At 41.8% G+C, this 25,587-nt stretch overlaps 1 protein-coding gene and 1 long non-coding RNA gene across 7 annotated transcripts in view; one reads left to right on the top strand and one right to left on the bottom strand.

Annotated features, from left to right (window-relative positions):
• Positions 1–23,017, bottom strand: part of CDK6 (cyclin dependent kinase 6) — a 261,405-nt gene extending 238,388 nt beyond the window's left edge. Inside the window, exons 1-2 of one of the 2 annotated variants that reach the window (XM_086696222.1) lie at positions 22,618–23,017; positions 19,134–19,739 (exon numbers count right to left, since the gene is read on the bottom strand). In XM_086696222.1, coding sequence (XP_086552348.1) covers positions 19,134–19,366 — 233 coding nt within the window. In that variant the 5' untranslated portion in view covers positions 19,367–19,739; positions 22,618–23,017. Of the gene's footprint in view, positions 1–19,133; positions 19,740–19,851; positions 20,021–22,617 lie in introns of those variants that run through there. The other variant, XM_086696219.1, reaches the window with a different exon arrangement.
• The window catches only part of LOC147583264 (uncharacterized), a 75,641-nt gene continuing 72,555 nt past the window's right edge, over positions 22,502–25,587 (top strand). For all 5 annotated transcript variants that reach the window (XR_015247282.1, XR_015247284.1, XR_015247286.1 and 2 more), the window contains exon 1: positions 22,502–22,703. This is a non-coding gene — a long non-coding RNA (uncharacterized LOC147583264). The remainder of the gene's footprint in view (positions 22,704–25,587) is intronic.

Here is a 25,587-nt window from a genome sequence, read left to right as displayed (position 1 = left end):
ATATAGAACGGTTAAAATTAAAAACACTGACAACACCAAGAGTTGAATAGAATGCAAATCAAATGAAACCTTCACACATTGCTGGTGGAAATGTAAACTGGCACAACCAGTTTGGAAAAGTTCGGCAATTTCTTTAAAAATTAAACACACAAGGCACATGTGGGTGGCTCAGTCGGTTGAGCATCCAACTCTTAATTTCAGCTCAGGTCATGATCTCATGGTTTGTTGGATCGAGCCCCACATTGAGCTCTGTGCTGACAGCCTGGAGCCTGCTTGGGATTCTCTCTCCCTCTCTCTCTGCCCCTCCCCTACTCCTGCACTCTCGCTCCCTCTCTCTCTCTCAAAATAAATAAATAAGCTTAAAAATTAAACACACATTTGCCATACATCCAGCAAACCACATTTAGGTATTTATGCAAATGAAATGAATGCATATGTCCTACCAACACAAAGACCTGTATATAAATGTTTATACCAGCACTATTCATAACAGCCCCAAACTAGAAGAAACACAAATAACTGTCAACATGCAAATGGATATACAAATTGTGGCAAACCCATATGCTGGAAAAGAATGAACTACTGATACAGTCAACATGAAAGAATTTCAGAATTAGCGATGAAAGCCAGATACAAAAGAACCCAATCTTGTCTGATACCAGGTACACAGAACTCTAGAAAAGGACAAATATAATCTATAATGACACAAAAATTAGTGGTTCCCAAGGGTCCAGGTAGGGGGAGGAGATGGACTATAAAGGAGTCTGAGGGAACTTTTGGGGGTGATGAAGTATTTAAGATCTTGATTGTGATGGTGGTTATGTAGGTGTATAAATTTGTCAGAACTCACAAAAAAACACACTATTAAAAACGGATGTCTTTCGGGGTGCCTGGGTGGCTCAGTCGGTTAAGCGTCCGACTTCGGCTCAGGTCATGATCTTGCGGTTCGTGAGTTCAAGCCCCACATCAGGCTCTGTGGTGATGGCTCAGAGCCTGGAGCCTGTTTCAGATTCTGTGTCTCCCTCTCTCTCTGACCCTCCCCCGTTCATGCTCTGTCTCTCTCTGTCTCAAAAATAAATGAACGTTAAAAAAAAAATTAAAAAAAAAAATGGATGTCTTTGGGGCACCTAGGTGGCTCAGTCAGTTAAGCATCTAGCTTCCTCTCAGGTCACGACCTTATGGTTCATGGGTTTGGTTCATGGGTTTCAGCCCTGTGTCGAGCTCTGTGCTGACAGCTCAGAGCCTGGAGTCTGCTTCAGATTCTGTGTCTCCCCCTCTTTCTGCCTCTTTCCCACTCACACTCTGTCTTTCTTTCTCTCAAAAATAAATAAACACGAAAAAAAAATTTTAATGGATTTTTTTCAATTACAATTAAAAACTTTAATTAAAAAAATTAAAGGGTATGTATCAACAGACAAATAAAGAGATATATAGTTAGAAGTCTCAAACAAAGGAGCTTCTGTCCTCATGCAGTTTGGGGCCCAACATGGTAGCACATGAGTGCGTTCTAGTTTCCCAGACCGGAAACTCTCCAAACTCCCTCCTTAGGGGTTTTTATAGAGGCTTCATTACAGAGGCATGATTGATGAAATCATTGGCCATTGGTGATGGACTCACCTCTAGTACCTCTCCCCTCCCTGGAAATCAGGGCTTGAGATGGAAAGTTCCACGCCTCTAATCCTAGTTGGTTCCCCTGGTAACCAGGCCCCATCCTTAGGTGCTTTCTGAGAGTCACCTCATTAAGAGAAACCCAATTGTAGTAGAAAGGAGCTTGTTATGAATAATAAGACACCCATTCCACCTTTACTCTCTGAAGTGATTTTGAGAACTGAGGACTAGAGAGCAAATATTGTAACAAAAGCATGTTCCCATTGCTCTTATTACTCAGGGAGCTCCAAGGGCTTGGGAGCTAATGAGCCAGGAACCATGATCAAAGCCAAACATATACGAGAAATATATTTCGGTCATCTAAATGATATTGCAGGAAATTGTGAAACAACAGTATACATGAAGCACCTATCTCTGCATCTGGTCCATAGAGGCACTTAATAAAAGTCAGTCTGTGGGGAAATCAGAGATCTTGAGGATCCCATCATCTGATAGGAGAGATAAAAAATAAGCCACCTCACAACACAAGGCAACCAGAGCAATGGTTGGAACAAATGCAAAATGACGAGGAGTGGGCAGTAGTGTCCCAGAAGGGATTAACTCATGAAGGATGCCTGTGAGTTTTCCAGGCATCTACATGGGTTGAAGAAGACACCCTCATTGGAAGGAATAGGAGGGTAGGTAGAGGCTGTGTCCTGGCAAAAGAAAGCCAGCCTCATGTTGATGGTGCTGATTGCCACCTCAGGAACCATTCTCAGAGGGCCTGCTCCATGCTGTGGCCTGCTGAGGACCTGGGGTCACCATGTGTTTGGCAAGCGGGGTCCAATTTCATTCTTCTGTTTGCCACCCAGACTCTGAACCCGTGCCTTGCACGTGGCAGGTACATGTTGACGCTGATGGGTTGTTTGAACCGGTTCTCTGATAGGAACCACGTGGAAGATTCCACATGGGCCAGGAGCTGTTGGCAATACCACTAAATGACTCAGGGGGCCTGACCGCTCCTCTCTCTGACCTCCTGATCCACATTTTGCCCTGATCTCTAGGAAAAGTTGGCTGTTGTTTGAACTGCCGGATCCCTCATGTCTTAGGCCTAGACTATTGCTTTGTTCTGGGGTTCTCTTGGGCACCTAGGTGCCCAAGTAGTCCTGGTCATATTATCTATGGCCCCTGACGTAGCCGGGCTGGCCCTGGACTGCCCCTGGGCTCCTTGGTCTGAGAGCTAAAAATGGGTATCTTTGACCACATATAAAGTATATATGAATACACCTGATTTTCTTAGTAAAAGCAAAGGACATGCAAACATCACCAGGCATTTAAAACATCTAGCAACAGGAAAACAAAAAAAGTTAAAAACTAAAGATTTACTAAAACAAAGATAATATGGAGAAGTTTTTTTTTTTTGTTTTTTTTTTTAATTTTTTTTCAACGCTTTTTATTTATTTTTGGGACAGAGAGAGACAGAGCATGAACGGGGGAGGGGCAGAAAGAGAGGGAGACACAGAATCGGAAACCGGCTCCAGGCTCCAAGCCATCAGCCCAGAGCCTGACGCGGGGCTCGAACTCATGGACCGCGAGATCGTGACCTGGCTGAAGTCGGACGCTTAACCGACTGCGCCACCCAGGCGCCCCAATATGGAGAAGTTTTTAAACATTTAGAGCAATTCAAGGACATATTATACCCATAAAACAGAAAATAACGCAAAAAAAAAAAAAAGCAAGCACAGAACAATAACAAAAAAGATGCTTTGAGGTTAAAATATAATTGCCAAGAGTAGATTCAATGGACAGTTTGGAAAATAATAGAGAAGATTTCTTTAGAATATAGAGCAAAACAAAAAGCAAAACCAAAGCAAATAAGAATAGTTAGAAAACAGAGGACAAGAAGGCAAGACACATACAGAGATCCAATGTGTAAAACTAAACTTTAATAGATTTCAAGGTCCCAACTGAAAGATCAAATATCTGATTAACACGAGAACCTCAGAAAGAAAGAATAGAATAAAGAAGAAATTTTTAAAAGTAAAATGAAACTAATCTGCACACAGAAAGATCTCACAGAATGCCCTGCAAATTCAATTTTTAAAAGCACCACATATAGATACTTAGTTCTGAAGAACACATCCTAGCAGTTCCTAGACAAAAAAATTACTGAAAACTAATTAGAAAAATCACACTGGCAGATGGTCTCTCATTAGCAACACTAAACACAGAAGAACAATGGCTTTCAAGTTCAGTGGTGAAATTTTTCATGCTAGACTTCTAAAAACTGTCAAACTATAATCAAATGTGCAGGACAATAAAAATGTTTCCAAATTGGTCAGCAAGTTTATCTCCTACACACAATTTCTTAGGAAGTTACTTGCAAACATACACTAGCAAAACGAGGGTGTGAACCACTAGAGAGGAAAGGCCAAGATGCAGGAATGAGTAGCTCTAACCTAGAGAGGCAGTGAAAAAGTCTCAGAAAGACAACTGTTCATCAGACATAGTAAATAACTAGCCCAGAGTAAACCAAAACTTCAGAGAAAACTTCAGGAAATAAGGCAATTCAATAGCAATGAGTGGTATGATAAAGTGTTTGAAAAGAAAGTTTAGGCTGTGATAAAGGCCAACAGTGCAAGAAAAAATAGAAAGGTAATTGCAAACTCCAGGAAAAACGCAAACAGTATAAAAATGTCATGGTCTAAATAAAAAAATACTATACACTAAAATAGAGTACAATTTTTAAAAAGTGATGTAGAGTAAGAAAAGAGAATCCAGATGTCTGTATTTACGAAAGAAAGATTCCTTTGACTTCATAGAGTTGTAACACTGAACCTAAAGTGGTGGTTGCAGAAGAGAATTCAAATGTTTTAACAGCTTTAACAAAGTAAATGACAAAAGTTGTAATGTTAAAAGGAATACAAAGGTTAGGGGGATAAAATACCCTTCTAAATGGGTATTACTAAATGGAGAATCAAGAGATACTGCCAAAAATGAAAGAACAAAAAATGATGTTTAAGGATATTATCTTAAATTATTATATGAAATAAAATAGCCCTATATAACAAAAGGTAAAGAAGACAAATAGTTGCATTCAATGAGCTAAATCCTCATCTTTCAGAGCAGGAAATCAATAGGTATCCTAAGTTTAAATATCAAGAAATAGAGCACAGCATATTATCTAGATTAACAGATGGAACTACTAGAAGCACCAAAAACAGAGTTAGAAGAAGCTGTACCTGTGTACTGGGAGTAGGGATAAATGGGGCAGGAGCCTTGCTTTTTTATCATAAATCTTCTGTACTAATCGTCAAGAATTAATGTCATAATTACAAAAAAAAACAAAAACCAAAAAAACAGAGAGGTGCACAAATTCTTTAACATTCTTTCCAATAAGAGATAATACACATCCCCTCCCCTGGAATCTATAACTCTTTCAACTCACCTGTAACCAACAGAATGTGGGAGAAATGACACTGCCTGTTCCTAAGGACAATGACTGGCTTTTGGAGCCATGAGCCACCATTTAAGCCCAACTACTCTGAATCCTTGATGCTAGAGGAACCCCAGACCACAGGAAATACAGGTGGGACCACAGTCCCAGTTCAGGTCCTCTCCTACGTCAGTCAGCCCACAGGAAACAACAAACTTGAGAGTGAAGACATCTCCAGGTGAATCAAACCTCTAGCTGCTACTTTATCTCCAGTTGAAGCTTCAGACATCATGAAGCAGAGATATAACCATTCTCACTGCGTTCTGTCAGAATTCCCCATCCGCTGAATCTTTGAGCATAAGAAAATGGTTGCTTTAAGCTCCTAAATTTGGGGGCAATTTACTACATGGCAATAATAACCAAAACAATTAACAGAAAACTATAATTGCTTTAACTAAAAAACTGCAAACATTTCTCCTGGTATTCCACTTTAAATTTTTTTTAAGTTTATTCATTTTGAGAGAGACAGAGACAGCATGAGTGGGGGAGGGGCAGAGAGAGAGGGAGAGAGAGAATCCTAAGCAGGCTTCACACTGCCAGCACAGAGCCTGACATGGAGCTTGAATTCACGAAACCACGAGATCATGACCTGAGCCAAAACCAAGACTCAGACATTTAACTAACTGAGCCACGCAGGTGCCCTATGGTATTCTACTTTAGTAACAACTCCTAGCAACATACCTGATAGTCTAGTCTAGTCTAGTCTATTCTTATTCTATTCCTCCTTTTCCTTCCTTCCTTTTCTTCTCCCCTTCCTTCCTTGACTCCCTCCCTCCTCTCCCATCTCCTCCTCCCTCTTCTTCTTATCATTATTGTTTTTTCTTTATAGCCAGTTATAACTAAATAATGCCAGATTTCTTATATGATCACAATCAACTGATTTAAGCTGAAAATGAAGGTCTTATAGCATCAAATAGGAGTACTGGGGCAAGGTTCACAATGGCACTGGCCACTTGGGCTTTATTACTTCTAAGGGCAGCTATAGTCATTTATACAATGGCTTGAGAGCTTATGTCAAACTCTTTAGGAGAATGTATGTGAATCCTTTTTATAAAAATCTCATAACTCAGAGAATCTAAAACCATATCTTAAAATTTCTATCAAAACATCTAAATCAATTCTGCTATAAATGACATAACCACTTAAGATACCACTTAATATTTTCATTTAAAGTTATATTTATAACTTTAAATGAAAATATTAGTGGAAGAACTAGCTTAGAAGGGATATATCTGAGCATCCAATCTACTTGCTAGTCATTAAATTATTCAATGATTTCCTAAGTCAGAATCCAATTTACTACTATAATTATTAAAGACTATTAAGTGCAATACTAGTAAGTGAATAGAAAAATAACTGCTAAATTTTGGTGTTAATTTACATTTTTACTGTCAATAAAATTACTGTAAAAAGAGTAATCTCTAGTCACAGTTTAACTATTCCCTCAGTCAGTCCCTCAACAGATATTAACTGAGTTATGTGCCAGGCACTGTTCTAGATATTAGGAATAAAACAGTAAACAAAACAAAGTTCCTGCCCATATGAAGTTTATGTTCTAATGGGAAGCATACATTGTACATTAAGTCATGCATCAATCTGAGTGCTAGGCACAAAGGACAATATGAAGAATGTTAAAATAAGGTCTCCAAGAAAAAGCAATCAGAAAATAAAGTTCCATTTCATTATTATGTAATTAAAGAATGATACTCTGAGTTTACTTTTTCAGCAAGTACTGGCTGAGGCCTTTCTAAACATACCAGTTTTCATCTACTTTCAGATCACTGGGTTTCAGATTTCGAAGTTGAAGAAACTTCAGATTTACATAAACTATCCCAGGTTCTATCACCATATTGTAGCTTTACCTCACTGTATCTCTCATCTCTACCTTAACTTAGCTCATCTTCTGCCCCACCTTGAAAGCATATGGTCCTTTCAGATCACAAGGTACATCACTAGACCATTCTCTATTTGCCTAATGGTAAATCCACCTTTTAATTTATCAAGTAAGATGGGGAAAAAACTACCATCTTTCATAAACAATAATACTACTCCTTACTCAACGCAAAGGTCCTGTTTTTCTAGGATTTAGAATTGGTACCACTGAGTCAACCATGCTCTTATCTGGTTCTCCTTGAGATCAATCCCATCATTCTGAGTCAGCCAACATTTAAGGGATAGAGAATAATGCCTCTGAAACAGACTTTTTTTCTCTTTGCCTTACTAACTGGTTTATTAGTTGAGAACCCAACTGCCATCAACAACCCCAAGTTCTAGTCTAATGAACTAGTAATTAGCTAAATTACCACTGATTAAATCCCATGGGCTTAAAATAATCTGTAATGACTATCAGGATGTCACAACTTTTTATTTGTGTCTTAATGTGTGAAGGTGTGTTATTTCAAAGAAAGGATGCTTTTCTGGTTCTTTAAGGGGGACTTCCATCACTTAAATACACTGCATTCATGATTAGCACTGGGAGTACGTTCTAGCCCAAGTTCTCAATCTCTGTTTTTTCCTGGCTCAACAAGAAAACAACCCGTTTTTACCCAAGACTACTTAATAACTTCTTCAAGTGATTCTACTTGTTGAAATGTAGATGATATCATCTAAAACTCCCAACTTGAAACTATTCAGATAGCTTCTTGGTTTCCACTAAAAAGTTTAAAAAATGTATTGACAAGAGCCAAATACCTAAAATTTAAAAGTCGTACCCTTGAAATGCAAAGATATCTTTTGTTTCTCTGGTTCTGTTGCTGTTAATGTTCCCAACTTTATACAAATAAAGCATTTTAGAAAAAAATAAATGTTTTATATTGTTAGAAATACCTAACAGAAATTATGAAATTACTCAGAAATAAAAGGAAGCAAAAAAAAATCACTAGAGATTAGTGCTGCTGAAAGAGAACTGCTTCTTTTCTGTGGATGTAAGTTCTAATGACATAAATGCAGCATACATGGAACAGAATTTCAAATGTCATAAGCCAGGCACGCCAAGAAGAGCCTCAGAAAGTGAACAGGCAAAAGTGCCAATGTGTGAGGCGCTTGAGTGGCACAGTCAGTTAGGTGTCCAACTTCGGCTCAGGTCATGATCTTGCGGTTTTTTAGTTCAAGCCCCACATCAGGTTCTGTGCTGACAGCTGGGAGCTTGGAACCTGCGTCGGATTCTGTGCCTCCCTCTCTTTTTGTTCCTCCCCTGCTCATGCTCTCTCTCTCTCAAAAATAAATAAACATTTTTTTAAATGCCAATGTGTGACATAAAAAGGAATAATTCCACTTCAGATTTGAAATTTAAAAACAGAAAGAGAGAGAGAGGGTGCCTGGCAAGCTCAGTCAGAAGAGTGTGAGAGTCTTGATCTCCAGGTCATGAATTCAAGTTCCATGTTGGGTGAAGAGATTATGTAAATATAAAATCTTTAGGGGCACCTGGGTGGATCAGTAGGTTAAGAGTCTGAGCTCTGGTCATGATCTCGAATTCGAGCCCTGCATTGGTCTTTCTGCTGTCAGCACAGAGCTCACTTCAGATCCTCTGTCTCCTCTCTCTCTCCCCTGCTCTCTCTCAAAAATAAACATTAAAAAAAAAATAAAACAAAATCTTTAAAAGAGAGAGAGACAACAAACAAAGAATTCAACCTCTCCTTAATTTGAATAGTGAAATACAAAAGAAATCATCAAGCTCCCTTCAGTTTTGACAATGTGTTCCTAGGAGCATTCTGTCCACGGACCCTCCTGCAGTAATCCATTAATGAAAAGGATACAGCACTGGGTAAACTTGACACCAATTACCAATACCCAGATTAAAGACAGTATTTTACTATAATTACTACAAATCCAATACATGTCCTTTCAGAAATACCTAGCTCCATTCATACTTTCACACTGTGAGGTGAAAAAAATAAAAGTACATACTACCAATCTGCAATATAGAAATCTGTGTACATGTCCATGTCCTCCACAAAATCACAAACTTGAGGGCAAGAATTCGTTTTGTTAAAAACACCTGATATTCGTGTAACTTTGATCTTCGTACACACAACTTCATTTGATCATAGAAACTCTCTAAAGTCAAAAGAGTAGTAATAATTCCTATTTTATGGTGGGGAAACCACAGTGAAGAGACATTAAGGAATTCACTCTAGGTCACTCAGCAACAGGTGGAAGAAGTCAAAAGGAAAGTACTCAGACTACTATTCCACTGACTAGGAACATTTTAAAGATTATGATGGAAAATTTCAAACATATACAAATGAAGAGAGAAGAGAACAATGAACTACCACAGTTTTAACAAGGATAAAGTTATTTTATCTTTACCTGCACCCCATTTTGAAATAAATTCCAGATCTAATACCGCTTTTTTGATAAATATTTCAAGATGTAAGTCAATCATATTTAATAAAATGTTGAATACAACAGATAACCAACAAATACCTGGTTCAGTTCTATAAATCTTACATATGCTTTCAGACATTATTATCCAATTCTCACTAAAAAAAAAATCAATTCTGAATTCCTAGGTAGTACATACTGTACACACTTATTCATTCACAAATATTTATTTTGGGCTACAAGATGCCAGCTGCCATGCTAAGTGCTTAGTATACAGCAAAAGGAACAAGCAAACACAGTCCCTTCTTTCCATGATCTTGCATTCAACTATTCTGGATACATACTCATGCACACATGCGTGTGTGTACACGTGTGCACGCACACGTGCACACACACAGACACACACACACCCCCCAACCATGTAGGTCTTGAGGAATTGGAATTAGTTTGGCTGGAAGAGTACTTAACTAAACCTACCAGTTTGTCAAGGTGGAATCCAAATTCTCTATACACAAATTATGAAATGGAGTAGAAGACAAAGTTTTCATGAACTCAGAATCCTGATATTCTTCTAGAAAATATTAGGAAAGTTTTCCTTAATATTCCTCCTCCTAAGAGTTTTTCCAGTAAAGAAAGCCAACAATATTAAAATTTAGTGGGGGGAAAAACAAAATAATTCAAGCAACTTAATGGATTCAGAATACCTTCCATTGTTATATTCAAAAATGTTCAAATCATTTTCAACTTTTACTGAATGTATGCACACCTCCTAATGTTGATGTCTTCTGTACAATCAATAAGTCCACGACTATACAGTTAACTATGGAAATTACTTAAATTTTGAAACTCACTTCAATAGTGGAGAAATGGGAATCCTCTTGCACTGTTGGTGGGAATGCAAACTGGTGCAGCCGCTATGGAAAACAGTGTGGAGGTTCCTCAAAAAATTAAAAATAGAACTACCCTATGACCCAGCAATAGCGCTGCTAGGAATTTACGCAAGGGATACAGGAGTGCTGATGCATAGGGGCACTTGTACCCCAATGTTTATAGCAGAACTTTCAACAATAGCCAAATTATGGAAAGAGCCTAAATGTCCATCAACTAATGAATGGATAAAGAAGTTGTGGTTTATATATACAATGGAATACTACTTGGCAATGAGAAAGGATGAATGCCTTTTGTAGCAACCAGGATGGAACTGGAGAGTGTTATGCTAAGTGAAGTAAGTCATACAGAAAAAGATACTATATATTTTCACTCTTACGTGGATCTTGAGAAACTTAACAGAAGACCATGGGGGAGGGGAAGGGGGAAAAATGTTACAGAGAGGGAAGGAGGCAAACCTTAAGAGACTCTTAAAACTGAGAATAAACTGAGGGTTGATGAGGGGTGGAAGGGAGGGGAAAGTGGGTGATGGGCATCGAGGAGGGCACCTGTTGGGATGAGCACTGAGTGTTGTATGGAAACCAATTTGACAATAGATTTCATATTAAAAAAAAAAGAAACTCACTTCAATATAAACTATATAGATTGGAGTAAAACAAAAATGAAATGTTCTCTTTTCAGTATTTTTTTATTATTCCCAGGAAACCAAGTTAAGTATAATTCTATATACAGATCCCTTCTCCCTCTTTATTTGACACTCCTTAGTATTAATATTCATTTGATGGAAATAATCCAAATGGTTCCCTCCTTAATAATTGAACCTCTTTTCTATTATTTCATGCATGTGTTCATTTATTCACTTTATTTCTACTGGACGTCGAATATAAGTGAACATGACCACGAGACACTTTCTGGGTCTTAGAGGACCATAAGAGGGTGAGTGGAGCAGAAAATTAAGATTATATCTTATATAACAGATGTAATAATTTAAAAGGGCAGACATATACTAAATGTCATAAAGGAAGTTCAAAGATGTCGAGGTTCAAAGGAAACAAATTTTATCCAAATGTAGGTATTAAGGAGTACACCACACAAAAAAAGGGTGGCATCAGAACTTGGCTCTGAAGGATGGGTAGCATTTCAACAGGTGGAAACAGTAGTACAGGGAAGAGCACTGAGCGCACATTCCGAAATCAACCCTAATTAAAGCTGCAGAGGTGGATGGCAAGGGGCATATACAGAGTAGTCAGTCTGCCTGGAGGATACATGTAGCAAATGCACAGGAAGAACACAAGAAAATCCTACCAAAGACCAAGCTAGTACTGAAGACAAAACGTGGGTTTTGTATAATTTAAAAATGGAGGGGCGCCTGGGTGGCGCAGTCGGTTAAGCGTCCGTCCGACTTCAGCCAGGTCACGATCTCGCGGTCCGTGAGTTCGAGCCCTGCGTCGGGCTCTGGGCTGATGGCTCGGAGCCTGGAGCCTGTTTCCGATTCTGTGTCTCCCTCTCTCTCTGCCCCTACCCCATTCATGCTCTGTCTCTCTCTGTCCCAAAAATAAATAAAAAACGTTGAAAAAAAAATTAAAAAAAAATTAAAAAATAAAAATGGAGAGAAGTATTTGAAGGTTCTTACTAAACAGTCTTGGTGTGCAGATGCGTCGCAGTTAATACCCAATCATCTCCCAGTGTTTAGCCGGAAATACTTGCTAATGCTGTATCCAGCGCTAAAGGATGAGAAATTCTCATCTGGGGGGTTATAATTTAATTTATTCTACTTCATTCATTCAGGAAATACATACCGGGCAACTCATGGTTGCAGACATTGTTATTTATAGATATAAAAGACATAATCCTGTACTCAAGTCAGAAAAAACGCAAAATCATTAAATTGAAAACACTTTTTACAACCCAAGGAAGTGTTTTCTTTTTAAAATTTTTATTGTTTGTAGAGAGAGAGAAGGAGAGCCACGAGTGTGGGGAGAGGGGCAGAGGCATGGGATCATGACCTGAGCTGAAATCAGGAGTAGGATGCTCAACTGACTAAGCCACCCTGGCACCCCCAATGGGAGTTTTCTGACATGCAATGACCATGAGTCCTGCAAACATTGGATATAAACCTGCGTCTTAACCTTGGACATCCTCAATTTGGATCTAAAATGCATATAACTGTGGAATAAAACAGTTGACTAAAAATAAGACAATTGTTTTACATATCTACAAAACAATTCCTACACAGACCAAAGGGGTTTGGACTAGGTTATATCTAAGACTCCTTCCAATTCAAAAATCCATATACTGTAATTCTAATTCTACTGCATTAAAATCCTTTAGGAAAGCCAGATAATAAGAATTAAAAATTAAAATCATTGCCTAAATGACAAAGCCAACAACAGTAGCCCAAATTTAGGTAAACTACTAAATGTTTAATAAGTATCCTATCCCAAATGGACCTCCAGGCTACTACTAGGTACTCACACAGATTCTTGCCCCATGTCTTTTTTTCTTTTTAATTTTTTTAAATGTTTATTTATTTTTATTTTATTATATTTCAGAGACCGAGCATGAGCTGCAGAGGGGACAAAGGGGGGGGGGGTGTCATAGATTCTGAAGCAGGCTCCAGGCTCTGAACTGTCAGCACAGAGCCCAACGTGGGGCTCGAACTCATGAACCATGAGATGATGACCTGAGCCAAAGTCAGCTGCCTAACCGACTGAGCCACCCAGGTGCCCCCTTGCCACATGTCTTAAGGTACTTTTACTTCATTTCTCAACAGAGAGCTACGTGTGCAGATAGTAAAATAAAAGCAAGTATGGCAGCAAACTGGCGATATTTAAAACAACTGGCCAGTGTCTCTTATAAAACTCCTCCTTCTGACTGCTGACCTACCTGCAGACTTAGCATCTATAGATCATCACAGATGGTGATGACCTTTATGTAGGCACGCTTGCTACCAACCACCAGTGCCCATTTTCAATGCTGCTTCTTGGCCACTGGACAAAGCCCAACACCATGCACACTACCTTGTCCTATTACCAAACCTCCTGCACCCAGATTTCATTTGTCATGTTCTATTACGCCAAGAAACTCACACATTTCCTTCCTAGGAAGATAAGCTCACTGAACCTCATGACAAATAAAGCAATAGTGCGATCAGTTCTTCAAGGAGCATTAGTACCATATTTGCTCATAGGTCTCCAGGTTGTTATGCTGCCTAATTTTCAAGTACTATGGTGTTTATTTCATTAAATGGGTAGTAGATGCCAGAGCCACATTATGTGATAGTTCATTCATCAGACAAGCATTTAGATTTTTTCCATCGTTTTCCTTAAAACAAATTCACTATTATTACTTATTTAAGTACATTATTAACCTACATTATTGTTTAACTATAGCTGTTTATATGATCATAGTTATTACCCAAATTCCTTAATGGCAGAATTTAATAGATAATCACTTTTTACAGACAAACTTCGGTAGGGCACACCATAGAATTCAGGAGTTTCCTGAATTGATATGTCATTTATTCCTAGCAAATCATTACCTTTGTCTACATATAGTTCTTTTTTTCCAAACTAGAAATGTACTCACTTGCTTAACTTCTTCCATCAAACAAACAAAAAGAATTTTTTAAAAATTGCTACTCAGATTTTAGAACAAGTCAACCACTTAAAAATGGCACAATAGACAAATTGCTTAACCTCTGAGCCTTAGTTTCTTGATCTATACCATAAAAGGGCTGAAAGACTTCCAAAGTCTTTCCAACTCTAATACCCATGAGTTTGCAATGACATAGCATAAGAATTAGATGTTTCAATATGAAAAAACATTCTTAAGGAATCATTTATAGTGAGGCATTAAAAAAAAAAAGGATAATTTACTTTTAACAAGGAACCTGTTTTCATAGATATTCACTTGTCCATGTCTTAAACATAGGGAAATACACCAAGAGATATTCAAGTTTATACAAGTTTCCCTCCTGTAATCCATTTCCTCCTTAATAGGGAAATTCTAATAATTCCAGGGTGGTAACAGTTGTGTAAAAAAGAATATAAGCACAAGGCCAACAATTCAGCATTACCAAATTCTTCTGCAGCAACAAGGCATGGGCAGAACATAACTGCGAAAATACTTATTTATTAAATAACCTTGATAAATTGGAAACTTTTCAAGGAATTCTTAGAGAAGGAAGGACCAAACTTACTTCTAACATACTGAAACTTAAAAAGAAAAGTAAACTCCTGTGTTTCCTGCTTTCACTAAAACAAGCCCGAAGAAACATATTCTTTATCTGCAAGATAACACTTCTATTCAGAAGGATTTCCATGAACTAATCCACCTGAAGGGTCAGCTTTTTGCTGCATCAACATGCCAGGTTTCTTCTACCCTATTAATGATTAGGTTTTCCTAGAGAAAATAATATTTTTATTTTCTTTTTATGTTATACATTACTAAGATCTTTAAAAAGAGAAAATTGGGTGCACCTGGGTGGCTCAGTCAGTTAAGTGTCCAACTCTTGATTTCAGCTCAGGTCATGATCTCATGGTTTGGGAGATCGAGCCTTGCATCGGGCTGCATGCTGATAGTGCAAAGCTTGCTTGGGATTCTCTCCTTTCTCTCTGCCCCTCTCCCTGCTCCCATGCTCTCTCTCAAAGTAAATAAATAAGCTTAAAATAAAGAAGTATTAAAAATAAATTTAAAAAATTTCTTTATTTATTTTTGAGAGACAGAGGCAGAGCATGAGCAGAGGAGCGGGAGAGAGAGAGAGAGAGGGAAAGAGAGAGAGAGAGAGAGAGATACAGAATATGAAGCAGGCTCCAGGCTCTGAGATGTTTGTTAGCACAAAGCCCAACAAGGGGCTCGAACTCATGAACTGCAAGACCATGACCTGAGCTGAAGTCAGATGCTCAACCGACTGAGCCACCCAGGTGCCCCTAAATAAATTTTTTAAAATAAAAAGAAAATCGGAAAATTCACCTTGAGTTTCTGAACCAGTACTTGAATTTGAATTACACTTACACTAACAAATTTAATACCTGGGGACAAGGCTGGTAGCGCTTACCAGTATCTTTGTAATGACACACTACCATCAAGTATCAGGGTTTGATGATCATCTTATTCCTTCAAACACCAGGCCGGGAATTACTTGAGAGAAGTGATTTACCCAAGCATCTTTCCCAGCACCTAACCCCCATGGTTTTTAAATAGTAGGTCCTTCTTCCTAATCCTTGTTAAATACATGGAGCCCAAATGTTCCTATCTGTTAGTTACACGTCAATATCTTCTTGTAGCAATCTATTTGTACATCTGTCCCTAAGGTGAAAGTTAATCTTTGAAAAGCATTTGATTCAGGAGCGCCTGGGTGATACAGTTGGTTAAGCATCTGACTTCAGCTCAGGTCACGATCTCATGGTTCATGAGTTCGAGCCCCACGTCAGGCTCTATGCTGACAGCTCAGAGCCTGGAGCCTGCTTCAGATTCTGTGTCTCCCTCTTTCTCTCTGCCCCTCCCCTGCTCACACTCTGTCTGTCTCTCTCTCAGAAATAAATAAACATTAAAAAAATTTATAAAAAGCATTTGATTCTGATTCGTGTTTTGGCTGTCTTATTCAATCAGCAAATTCTTGATAACTAAATCATTACAAATATTAGTTGTTTCATAAAACTAGTTAGTCTAAACACAGCACAACAAGCCAATGGAAATAAAGAGAAGTGAATTTTTGAAGAGAAAAAAAGAACAACTAGCAGTGTCTGGTACATAATAGGCCATCAATAAATATTTGGTGAATCAACAGACTGCTGCTTAAACATATATATATATTTTAACCTATATATATTTAGGTCAGAAGGTAAAACAATTCCTTTGTGGAGTATAGAAGCTCCAACATAGGTTCACACAGAAGTCTGATTTTGGCAAATGCTCTAGGATTTAGGATTACCAACTGTAAAATAAGAGTAAATTTACAGGCTAGACAGTGATTGGCTGATCAAGCCTGGGCCTGGGATACATCCAGCACAGGTAAACAAGAATTTCAAGTCATTATCCCTGTGCATACAGGCAGTATCAGTGCCAGCAATACCAAGTCAGCCTTTCTGGCAAATCCATCAAAATTAATTCTTAAATGTTTGAAAAAACTAATATGTTTATGATGCCCCTTCAAGCTTGAGGCTTAACTACCTGTGGGAAGGGCCTATAATTCTGATCAATTACTTATGACTTGAAGGCGCTTACAGAGATATCTGTCCTTTTAAGAAACCTTTTAAGAACCAGCCCTAGCATTGTAAAGCTGACACTGTGGGGCACCAATAAGTCACAGGTTTGGGGGTCCAACTTTGACAACTCTCCCTTGGAAGGAAAAGAATTGTTGTTACCTGTCCTTCATTTCCCAACCCTGCCTGAACAAATATTAGCAACCTTCAAAATCTGGAATTCCTAGTCTACTTAAGGAAGTCATGGGGACCAAAGATTGCCCCAAGGCAGAGGCAAAGAGAAGAAACAGGAAGGAAACAAAATGGAATGGAGATATGTAGCTCATGAAGATGACATCATCAGTAATTTTTTTTCAAGTGCCACTGAATTTCATGGCATAGGACTGATGGGTCTTTTCTGACAAACCACAGGCTTGTTCTATCCAAGTAGTTTCTTGGTTCCAGAGCCTCTAATGTCTGGGTTTGAGTATGATTTGCTTTATAGAAACGGTCAGGTGAACTGATATTTTACTGGGAACCCGTTTGGAGGCAACAGCCCCACTAATCAGCATGAAAACAAATAACACTTGGACACCTGAAGCATTTTTAAATTTAAACTGCTCTCATATACACCATCTCAGCTCCTACTCACAACTCTTAAGAGGTAGGCATCATCATCACCACTTAACCTGTAAAAATAATTTTAGAAAACCTTTAGATATCTTCACCTTCAATTTGAGTATAGCCTCCTGAAATTTCTCAGTACAGAATTCAAGTCACGGGTCAGTTAGAAATCTCTAAAGACATACCAATTTCAAGAGTATAAATCAAGAGAATAAGATAGATTAGCCAAAATCTACCAACACTATGTCAAAAACAACCATCCTGCTGTTAAAGGGATAGTGCTTTGTAAAAAATAGTGTTACACAGGAGTGCCTCTATAATGCCTCTATGCTGGAAGGACAGTATTTTATTTACCTACATGTAAAAAACTGGACACTCCCCATAGGCAACAGACAAAATAAAACAAGAACTTTGATCCTAAAATTCTGGGAAGAACCTAAGTGATTCTTCCAGGAAGATACCTAAGTTACAGAGGACAAAAGGTACTCACCCCTTTCCCCTCCAACATCACAAAGATTCACCAGAAGAGTTTTTGTCAGTTTGCAACAAAGAAAACACGCACAAAAGGTCACCTGTTGCTGTTATGTATAATCCCAACTTCCTAAAACACTCATTCTCCTGGTCTCATTTTCCTTTGACCCTCTCCTCAACTGGCTAAAACAGAGGTATAATGGGGGTCCTATTTTCATAGCCATTTATTACCTTTTTTACGTATTTATGATTCTTTGCAGCCTTCTAGGCTTAGTCTGTGTTGGGAACAAAGCACCACACAAATCAAACAGCCTAGGATAAGGGGACACAAGTTAAAACCTCCCAGGAAGATTTTGTAGACACTTGGGCTCCCTGAGTCTCTAGAGGGCTTGGTATTTCAAAGGTCAGTCTTGGGTCTCTTGACTTTGATGACTAATGTTAAATTGCTGGACTTTTTACAAAAATATTTAGCTGTGTTTGTTTACATAATTTCATCCACAGCGCACACAGTAGGCATGTATTTGTTGAACAGAATCCCCACATAGATGAGAAGACAGGAAGAATACCCAAGACCTCCTTTTTCCAACACACTATGGTTGAGAGTTGACAGGTAAAACCACACCCGAATTTGTACAAGTTTCTGTGCATTCCTTTTTTACTTAAAACTACACATATCTGCTTAGAAAAGAAAAGGATGACACACCACACAATGTCAACCACACAATGGGGAAATTCCAGGATCACTAAGAAAACACCATTATTGTAGTCACACACACTTTAATTACTGGTTACCACACAGGAGAGGCTTTAAGAAATGCTGTCTCTCCATCCACTTGCCACAACCCCTCCAGAAAAAGCAAAAGCAGAACACTTGGAATCTAAAGATTCCACATCTTGGACTCAACATCACTACTTTTGAGAAGTAGTCTAAAGATTATGCTGACCCAGAGACATAAAGTAATACACACTAATAGGCAACATTTTTGGAAGAAGTTTCTTAGGCCACCCTGTTTGATGCTTATTTTTCATTATATAACTTTAAAGAAAAACTGGATGTGATTGGCAAAAATATTTTTATGCTTCTATATTTTTAAACCTTATTTAAACGAAGCTCCACCAAGAAAATTCTCATCCCAATTTTCACCGCATCCTGCTACTTCTCTTATTCTCAGCCTCTCAAAAATTCCCCAATGGCTAGGGAAACTATGCGGGGGCTGGCAGGGCACGTCTCAGCTTGGCTCGTTCTGTCCCTAAAAGGCACCCAACTTCCTGGACCCTCTTTCAGGGCCAGCAGGGAGAATACGCAGAACTTGCACAGCGGCAGGGAAGCCTGCGCAGGTCACATTTCCTGACTTGTCTTTCTGCTCGCTGTCTGGCAAGGTCACCCTCTCTGGCTTGCGGCTCTGTCCACATAACTTACTCTCACTCTGTAAGGGCAACGGGTCGCGCCATGCCTCCCCTGCCGCCCTCCGGCCTGGCACCGTCCCGGCCCCGAGGATCCCTGGCCCTCCCCCGGCGCGCGCGGCCTCCGACGGCGAGGACGCCGCTCCCTCGCTCACCTGACCACGTTGGGGTGCTCGAAGGTCTCCAGGTGCCTCAGCACCGCCACCTCGCGGATGGTGGAGAGCGGCATGCCTTCCTCGCCTGTCTGCACCCGCACGCGCTTCAGCGCCACGAACCGGCCTCCGTTCTTCAGGTCCCGGGCCTTGAACACCTTTCCATAGGCGCCCTCCCCGATCTCCGCCACGCACTCGTACTGCTGGTCCGCGCGGCTCAGGCCGTCCTTCTCCATGCCGTCTGGACGCCGCCCGGCGCGGCGCCGCTGGGACGGGCGGGGGGCGCGCTCGGCTCGCTCTCGGCCGCCGCTCGCCTCCTCCCGGACTTCCCGGCCCGCTCCCTCACGCCCCGGAGCTCGGTCTCGCTCTCCCTCGCCCCCGCCGACTACCGCTCTCCCGCGCTCCGGCTCTCGCGGCTGCTGGGGCTGGATGGAGCGACCTCCCCGCGGGCGGGCGCAACCCCGGTGCCGCCGCGAAACTCCGCCTGCCGAGTCGCCAAGGAGCGAGCCGATCCCTCCTCTTCCCTCCCCGAAGCGCAGTCCTCTGCACAGACACCGAGGCGATTACATAGCCTATGCCCCAGCGCGTTTCAGTCCACAATCATTCCACCTAAAAGAAGAGACGGGAGGACAAGAAAAAGTGCAATCAGACATCCCAAGCGCCTTCCTCCGGGTCCCCGCAGACTCCCCTCCTCCTCCTTCATAAAAGCCCCCGTCGCTACCCTCTGTGCGCTCCTGCCCTCTCCCAGGCTGCTTAATCCTTCCTGGTTCCTCCGAGAAAAGCGAAGTTACTTTTCTTTCCCTGCAGAGCGGGAGCCGTCTTCGCGCGGAGAGGTTGCAGGGGCCCCTCGGGGATGAGCGAGCGGCGCGGGACGCAGTGGACGGGAGGGGGCGTGCCGATCAGCCCAGAGTGTGCCGGGAGCGCGGGGGAGGGGAGGTGCCGGGCACGTCAATGTCACGGCTTAATATTTATCCCTACATCATTGTGTTGTACTGCTACCCACCCCACCTCCCCGGGCCTGGACGTGCAGGGAGTGGGGCTCCCAGGGTGCCGTGGGCCTTTCAGGGGTCGTACCCAGGCTGCTGTGGAGAGACTGTGGGTCCATCGGTGTGGGGCTGCAGAATGTGGGTGGGGGCTCCCAGGACCCTGTAACCCGATGCTGGGAGTGTGCGAGAAGGGGTGGTCAGACATCTGCTCGGAAATTGCTTCCTTTCTTTCTACTTTCAGTTTTTCTACGAGGAGACATTTAAAAACGACTTGCACACACAAATGGTCTTTTTGGGGTAAAGGAGTCTGGATTGGAAACGGAATTCTTTCTCCGACTCGGAGGACCTCCCTAGTGGAAACCCATGGGGGTCGGGGAGGGCTGAGGCTCCCGCTACTCGAGAGTGGAGGAACGCTGGGGCCCTGGAGGGGGAGTCGCCCACGGGACCATAAGGGTGGGAGAAAAGGGTATTCGCCGCTCTTTAGCTTGTCATCTCCTTAAAGAATAACTTCGGGAAGAAGGTAGCATGACCGTGACTCGCCCTGAAATTTTCAACTAATTTCAACTTCAACAAAACTGAACCTCGTCTTAAAAAGGCTGGAAGTAGGGGGGGTGTAAATGCCAAGCCTTGGGGGTGAGAGAGAAGGGGCTGCGTCCTCGGGGCCAGGACTCCAGAACCTTTTCCCACACCCTGGATCGTCTCTGAAGTAAGTAGCAGAGGAGGCTGCTCCATTCCTCTTTCGGCTTAAGGCCTGGTCTTATCAGGGGCCAAACGCACCACCTCCCCCAGCCCTCCGCACAACAAAGTGCGGGGAGGGGGCTAGGGGAGGGGCACACTTTCCTTCCCCATTGAGTTGCAATCCAGGACCTAGGGAGCCTCCAACCCACGGCCGCCGCGGCCTCGGCGGGGCATTCACCACGCCGGCCGCGTGTCCGGAATTCCCGGGACGCCTCGGAATTACCTGCCCCGCAAGTTCTGGCCCGCTCGCCTTCTGCCAGGAATTAAAGAAACAAATGGCGCGATCCCCACGGTGTGCGGGCAGAAGGGACCTCAGCGGGGGCAGAGCCCCTCACACTCACTCCATTCGAAACTCTCCTTAGAAAGTGAAGGCGAATCCTGGAGGAGCCAAGGAACGAGACCCCACCCCCCCACCCCCCCCAGGGCCTGCACAGGGGTCTGAGCCAGGCAAAGGGCCACACAGGTAGCCGAGGAGCCGCCGCCGGCAGCGCAGCCCGCCCCTCCCGCACCCCCCTCCCTGCCCTAGTCCAGCGGGAGGCTCAGCTGCGAAGGCAGCGTCGCGGACGTCCCACCCCCGCAGGGAGCTGCGCCCGCTGCCCGGGCCTGGCCCCGCACCGCCCGCCCAACCTCTCCCCCCTAGCTCCCCGGACGGTCGGCTCCGGCGGAGAGAAACGGGAGCAACAGTGCCTTTTCCCCCCCTCTCCTCCACTTTTTTTTGTTGTTGTTGTTGCTTTCCCACGCTGGCTGAATGTGACTTGACCCCATTTCAAAAAAGTTTGACATAGTGCTTCAACATTTCCGCATTCCTCCGCGACTACAAAGGCTGCAGCCGCCTCCCTCTGCTTTCTGTCTCTGCTCTCTGTCTTCACACTCAATGAAATCCTTCATGTGCCTCTCCCGAAGCCTGCCAAGCACCGCAAGGGTCGCCACCAGCGCAGCGACAAGAGGCCGCACTGGGACCACGACTCCCGCGTGTGCGCACACGCAGATGCGCCCCACGTGCACACTGTCGGGCGCAATGCAGGGCCCGGAGCTGCTTACCGCAGGGTGTGCGTTTTAACTCGGATATTTTAAATTATAAAAGTAAATTATACTTTATAAACTAAAGCAAACGTGCGTCTTTGTGGGGCTCCAAGCCTGTGCACTGGCCGCCTGCGTGCACTCCAGTAAGTGTGGATAACACCCCCGCAGGGGCTGCCAGCAAGAAGCCTACGTTAACATTTATCTCGTGGTGAGGAAGGTGGAGGCCACACCCACACCTCCGCGAGCTGGGGAGAGAGCTTTCGTGGGGAAATGAATATGGGGCACGGAAACACATTGTCCCGCATGGAGTCCCCAGAGGCAGTGCATTTTAAACTCTAAAGTGTGGATTATTCTGTGAATGTCTGAGTGGAGTTGATATTCCGCTTTAAGAAGCTGGATGAGTGTGTGGGTGTTTGTGCGTAAGGCTATGTGGGAGTAGGCACAGGATCTTAGTGTTCGGGTGTCCCTAGGGTAGGCTGTCCTCCTCTCGCCAGATTAGGAGGGACTCCTCTAGCTCCCCAAAATTGCTCTCCGTAATTAGCCTGCCTCGGTTCGTAAGGGGTTAACTAAAGCCGATTTCGAATACACCCCCCCCCACCACCACCACCATCACAGTCACCACCACCACCATCACAGTCACCCCCACCCACACCCTGGCTTCCGACCCTGGCCAAGCTCCCAAATCTCCCCCGGGGACCCCCCACCCAGCAGCCCACCCACACCAACGCACGGCTCCTCACCTGCGGGGCCCTGCCGCGTCAGGCCTCCGGAGCGGGCTGAGAGTGTCTGTCCGACCTCCGCACGTGTCCACAGCGGCGCCAAGCAGGTAACCCGTCAGGAGGAAGGAGTCACCAGCACTTTTTACTGCGTAGGGGTGGGCACAGCGGCGGAGGGCGGAGGGACAACTGAGGGCGCCGCCCGCGCGGCTCGCTGGGGGCGAACCGGGGCCGCGGGGCTCCGGCCGGGACTCGGGGCCGGGGCCGGAGCCGGGGAAAGAGCGCAAGGGGAGCGGGGGCGGGGCGGGGCCCCCGGAGGCTGTCTCTGCTGGAGACCCACCCGGCGGCGGGGTTAGGGGCTCGCTGCGGAGCGGCAAGCAAGTGTGCAAATTAAAGCCTTCCGGAGAGAGGGGAGGCGGCTGAGACCCGGCTGTGCTCTGAGCCTCTCAGCTCCCCAGCTCTCGGCTCCGAGTGGGGGGTGTGTGTGTGTGGGGGGGGGAGTTAAATGAAAATTTCCGGCTTTCGCTGCAACTGGAGTGGGGGATCTTGCTACTAAAGGGAGAGGCGTGAGAGGGAGGGTGGGATGTGTCGTCGGGAGTCCGCGGAGTTTCCAAACCCACGGTCGCCCAGAGTTGGGGTTTTGACAGAGTGAAGCGGGGGGATCAGTAGTCTGTGATGTGGACGGATGGAAAAAACACAAAACAACCAACCATAATTATGAGGGGATGGTAAATACCAACACTTTCCAAGAAATTGAAAAATCAAACCAAAAAATAACTCTTCTCTATTAAAAAAAAAAAAAATCTGGCAGGGCGCCTTGCAGAAAAGAAAATACTAATCTGTCCAAGCACTTTTCACTTTCAGCATGAGCTACATTTGTTTTGTTTTCCTTCGCTTCCTTTCGGCCTCACAAAGCCCTATCTATTCCTTTTGGACAGAGGATATGATTTGGAAATTGTCAGGCACTCTGTGGTTAACAATCTGCTTGAAGGGGCTGGCGGGTTCACAATTATTAAGTGGTTAGCAATTGCTGAGGGTTCACTAAGGCATTTCTAGGGAGCTAAAAAGACTAAAATTTAATACAAATAACAGAACTGCAAGATAATAGACACACATTTACACACACAGAACACACACACAAAGAGTAGTGAACGTGATTCAGTGGGTGCTCAGTTTAAATGCATTATTGGAATTCTGAAATTTGAAACCTTGTAAGAATGTATACTTTACCTTCTAAGAAAACCTGAATACAATTATTTCAGGTGAAAATGAGATTTTGGACAAAAAAAAAAAAAGACAAAGTCTTCAAGACTTCCTACAATGGAGCAAAACCAAAAAAAAAAAAAAAAAAAAAAAGAAGAAGAAAGAAATAGCTGTTTGTTTTTTTTTTAAAGAATTCAGGGTTCTTTAAAGTCTGTATCTGTAGAATACTTAAAACCCTTTTAAATATCTTAAAGTAAAGCCAAAAAATATTTATTTATTTCAGTGCTCTCTGGAAAAATTGAAGCCCAGCAAAACACTATTTGAATTGGAAATATTACCTCTATAAATCTTGTGACATTTTTAATTAAACCATGTTGCTAATTTCAGAGTAAATCAATTTTGCCTTTATAAAATTCATTCTATACTACAGTGTGAAGTAACAGGTTAGGTAAATAAAAATTGTTGCATTTCCATTAGCAAATATTTTGCAATCCCTTATAATAATTTATTCTTGAATGATAAAGTGGATATTTGTGTTTCTTTATACTTAAGATAATTCATAAAATACATTTTGTGCTTAGCAGTATATCTTCTAAAATAAAATTCAATTTCTGAGCAAAATTTGTAAAGATATCTATAACCTCACATACCTTATAGACTTAAGAAACCAATTGTTAGATTTTGTATTTATATGAAATATTAGATCACTACAAATGATTAGACTTTAAAACAGAGATACAAATGAGAATCTTCCATTTTTATAAGTGTTACAGTTATCAATGATTTTAAAACAAAATTTACTTGTTGGTAATTAACACATTTATGTAATTTAGAAATAATTGTCAATAAATAGTCATAGAAACCAGCAAATGATTGCAAGAATTTATTTGGGTAAATAATTTGTTTGAAAGATAGTAAGCCATAAATATTTTTTAAATTAACAGAAAAATGTCTTTTCTACACTGGGTTGCATTTTTAATTACTGAATTTGACAACAACCATAGATAGATTTGAAATTCCATCATTTAGATTAATATATCACTTGTACGAGGTAAAGAAAGAAAGAAAGAGAAAGAAAGAAAGAAAAGGAAGGAAGGAAGGAAGGAAAAGAAAGGAAAGAAAGAAAGAAGGAAGGAAGGAAAGAAAGAAGGAAAGAAGGAGAGAAAGAAACTTTATTTAATTATAATTCCTGAGTGTTAGCTCTCTTTATGTCATCTGCTTTCTCTGATATTATTAATTTATCATTGTTCACTCTCTCTGGTTATGGTTCACATAAAATCCAGTTGGTTCAAGCCTCAGACCAGGAAGTTTTAAAATGGATTGTGTAAAATTAGTAAATACCAGATTGTTTTTGTTTATTAGATAACTTCCTCTGTGGGTAATAGGTTATCATAACAAAATTTGTGCACAGTTTTTACACTGTGAACCAAATTCTTACCCCTTTGTTTAGGAGTCTTTTATGAATGAATGCGGAGCATTCAAGAATTATGATTTGCATGCCATGTATCTGGTATCTGAAAGTTGTAAATCATCTTACAAGCTTTTAAAAATTAGAAGTAATGTATTTATGTTCAAATATGATGTTGTAGCTTATGCTGAAAGTTTTCTTAGTGTCACACAAGAGATGCATTCTTTGTGAACATTTTATATCAGATATCTGTAAATTTTTGTTTTCCCTAAAACAAAAATGAAATTTAAAATTCTGTTCTATAATTTGTAGTCTTGTTTAAGGAATGAGTAATTTATTTAAAATTAGTAACTTTATAATGTACATCTAATTTTAAATCATCT

This window comes from Puma concolor, chromosome A2 (assembly GCF_028749965.1).
Source record: "Puma concolor isolate L17-30 chromosome A2, mPumCon1.1.hap2, whole genome shotgun sequence".
Classification (NCBI taxonomy): domain Eukaryota; kingdom Metazoa; phylum Chordata; class Mammalia; order Carnivora; family Felidae; genus Puma; species Puma concolor.
The sequence above is the reverse complement of the archived record's forward strand: the minus strand, read 5'-3'. Positions and strand labels throughout refer to the sequence as shown.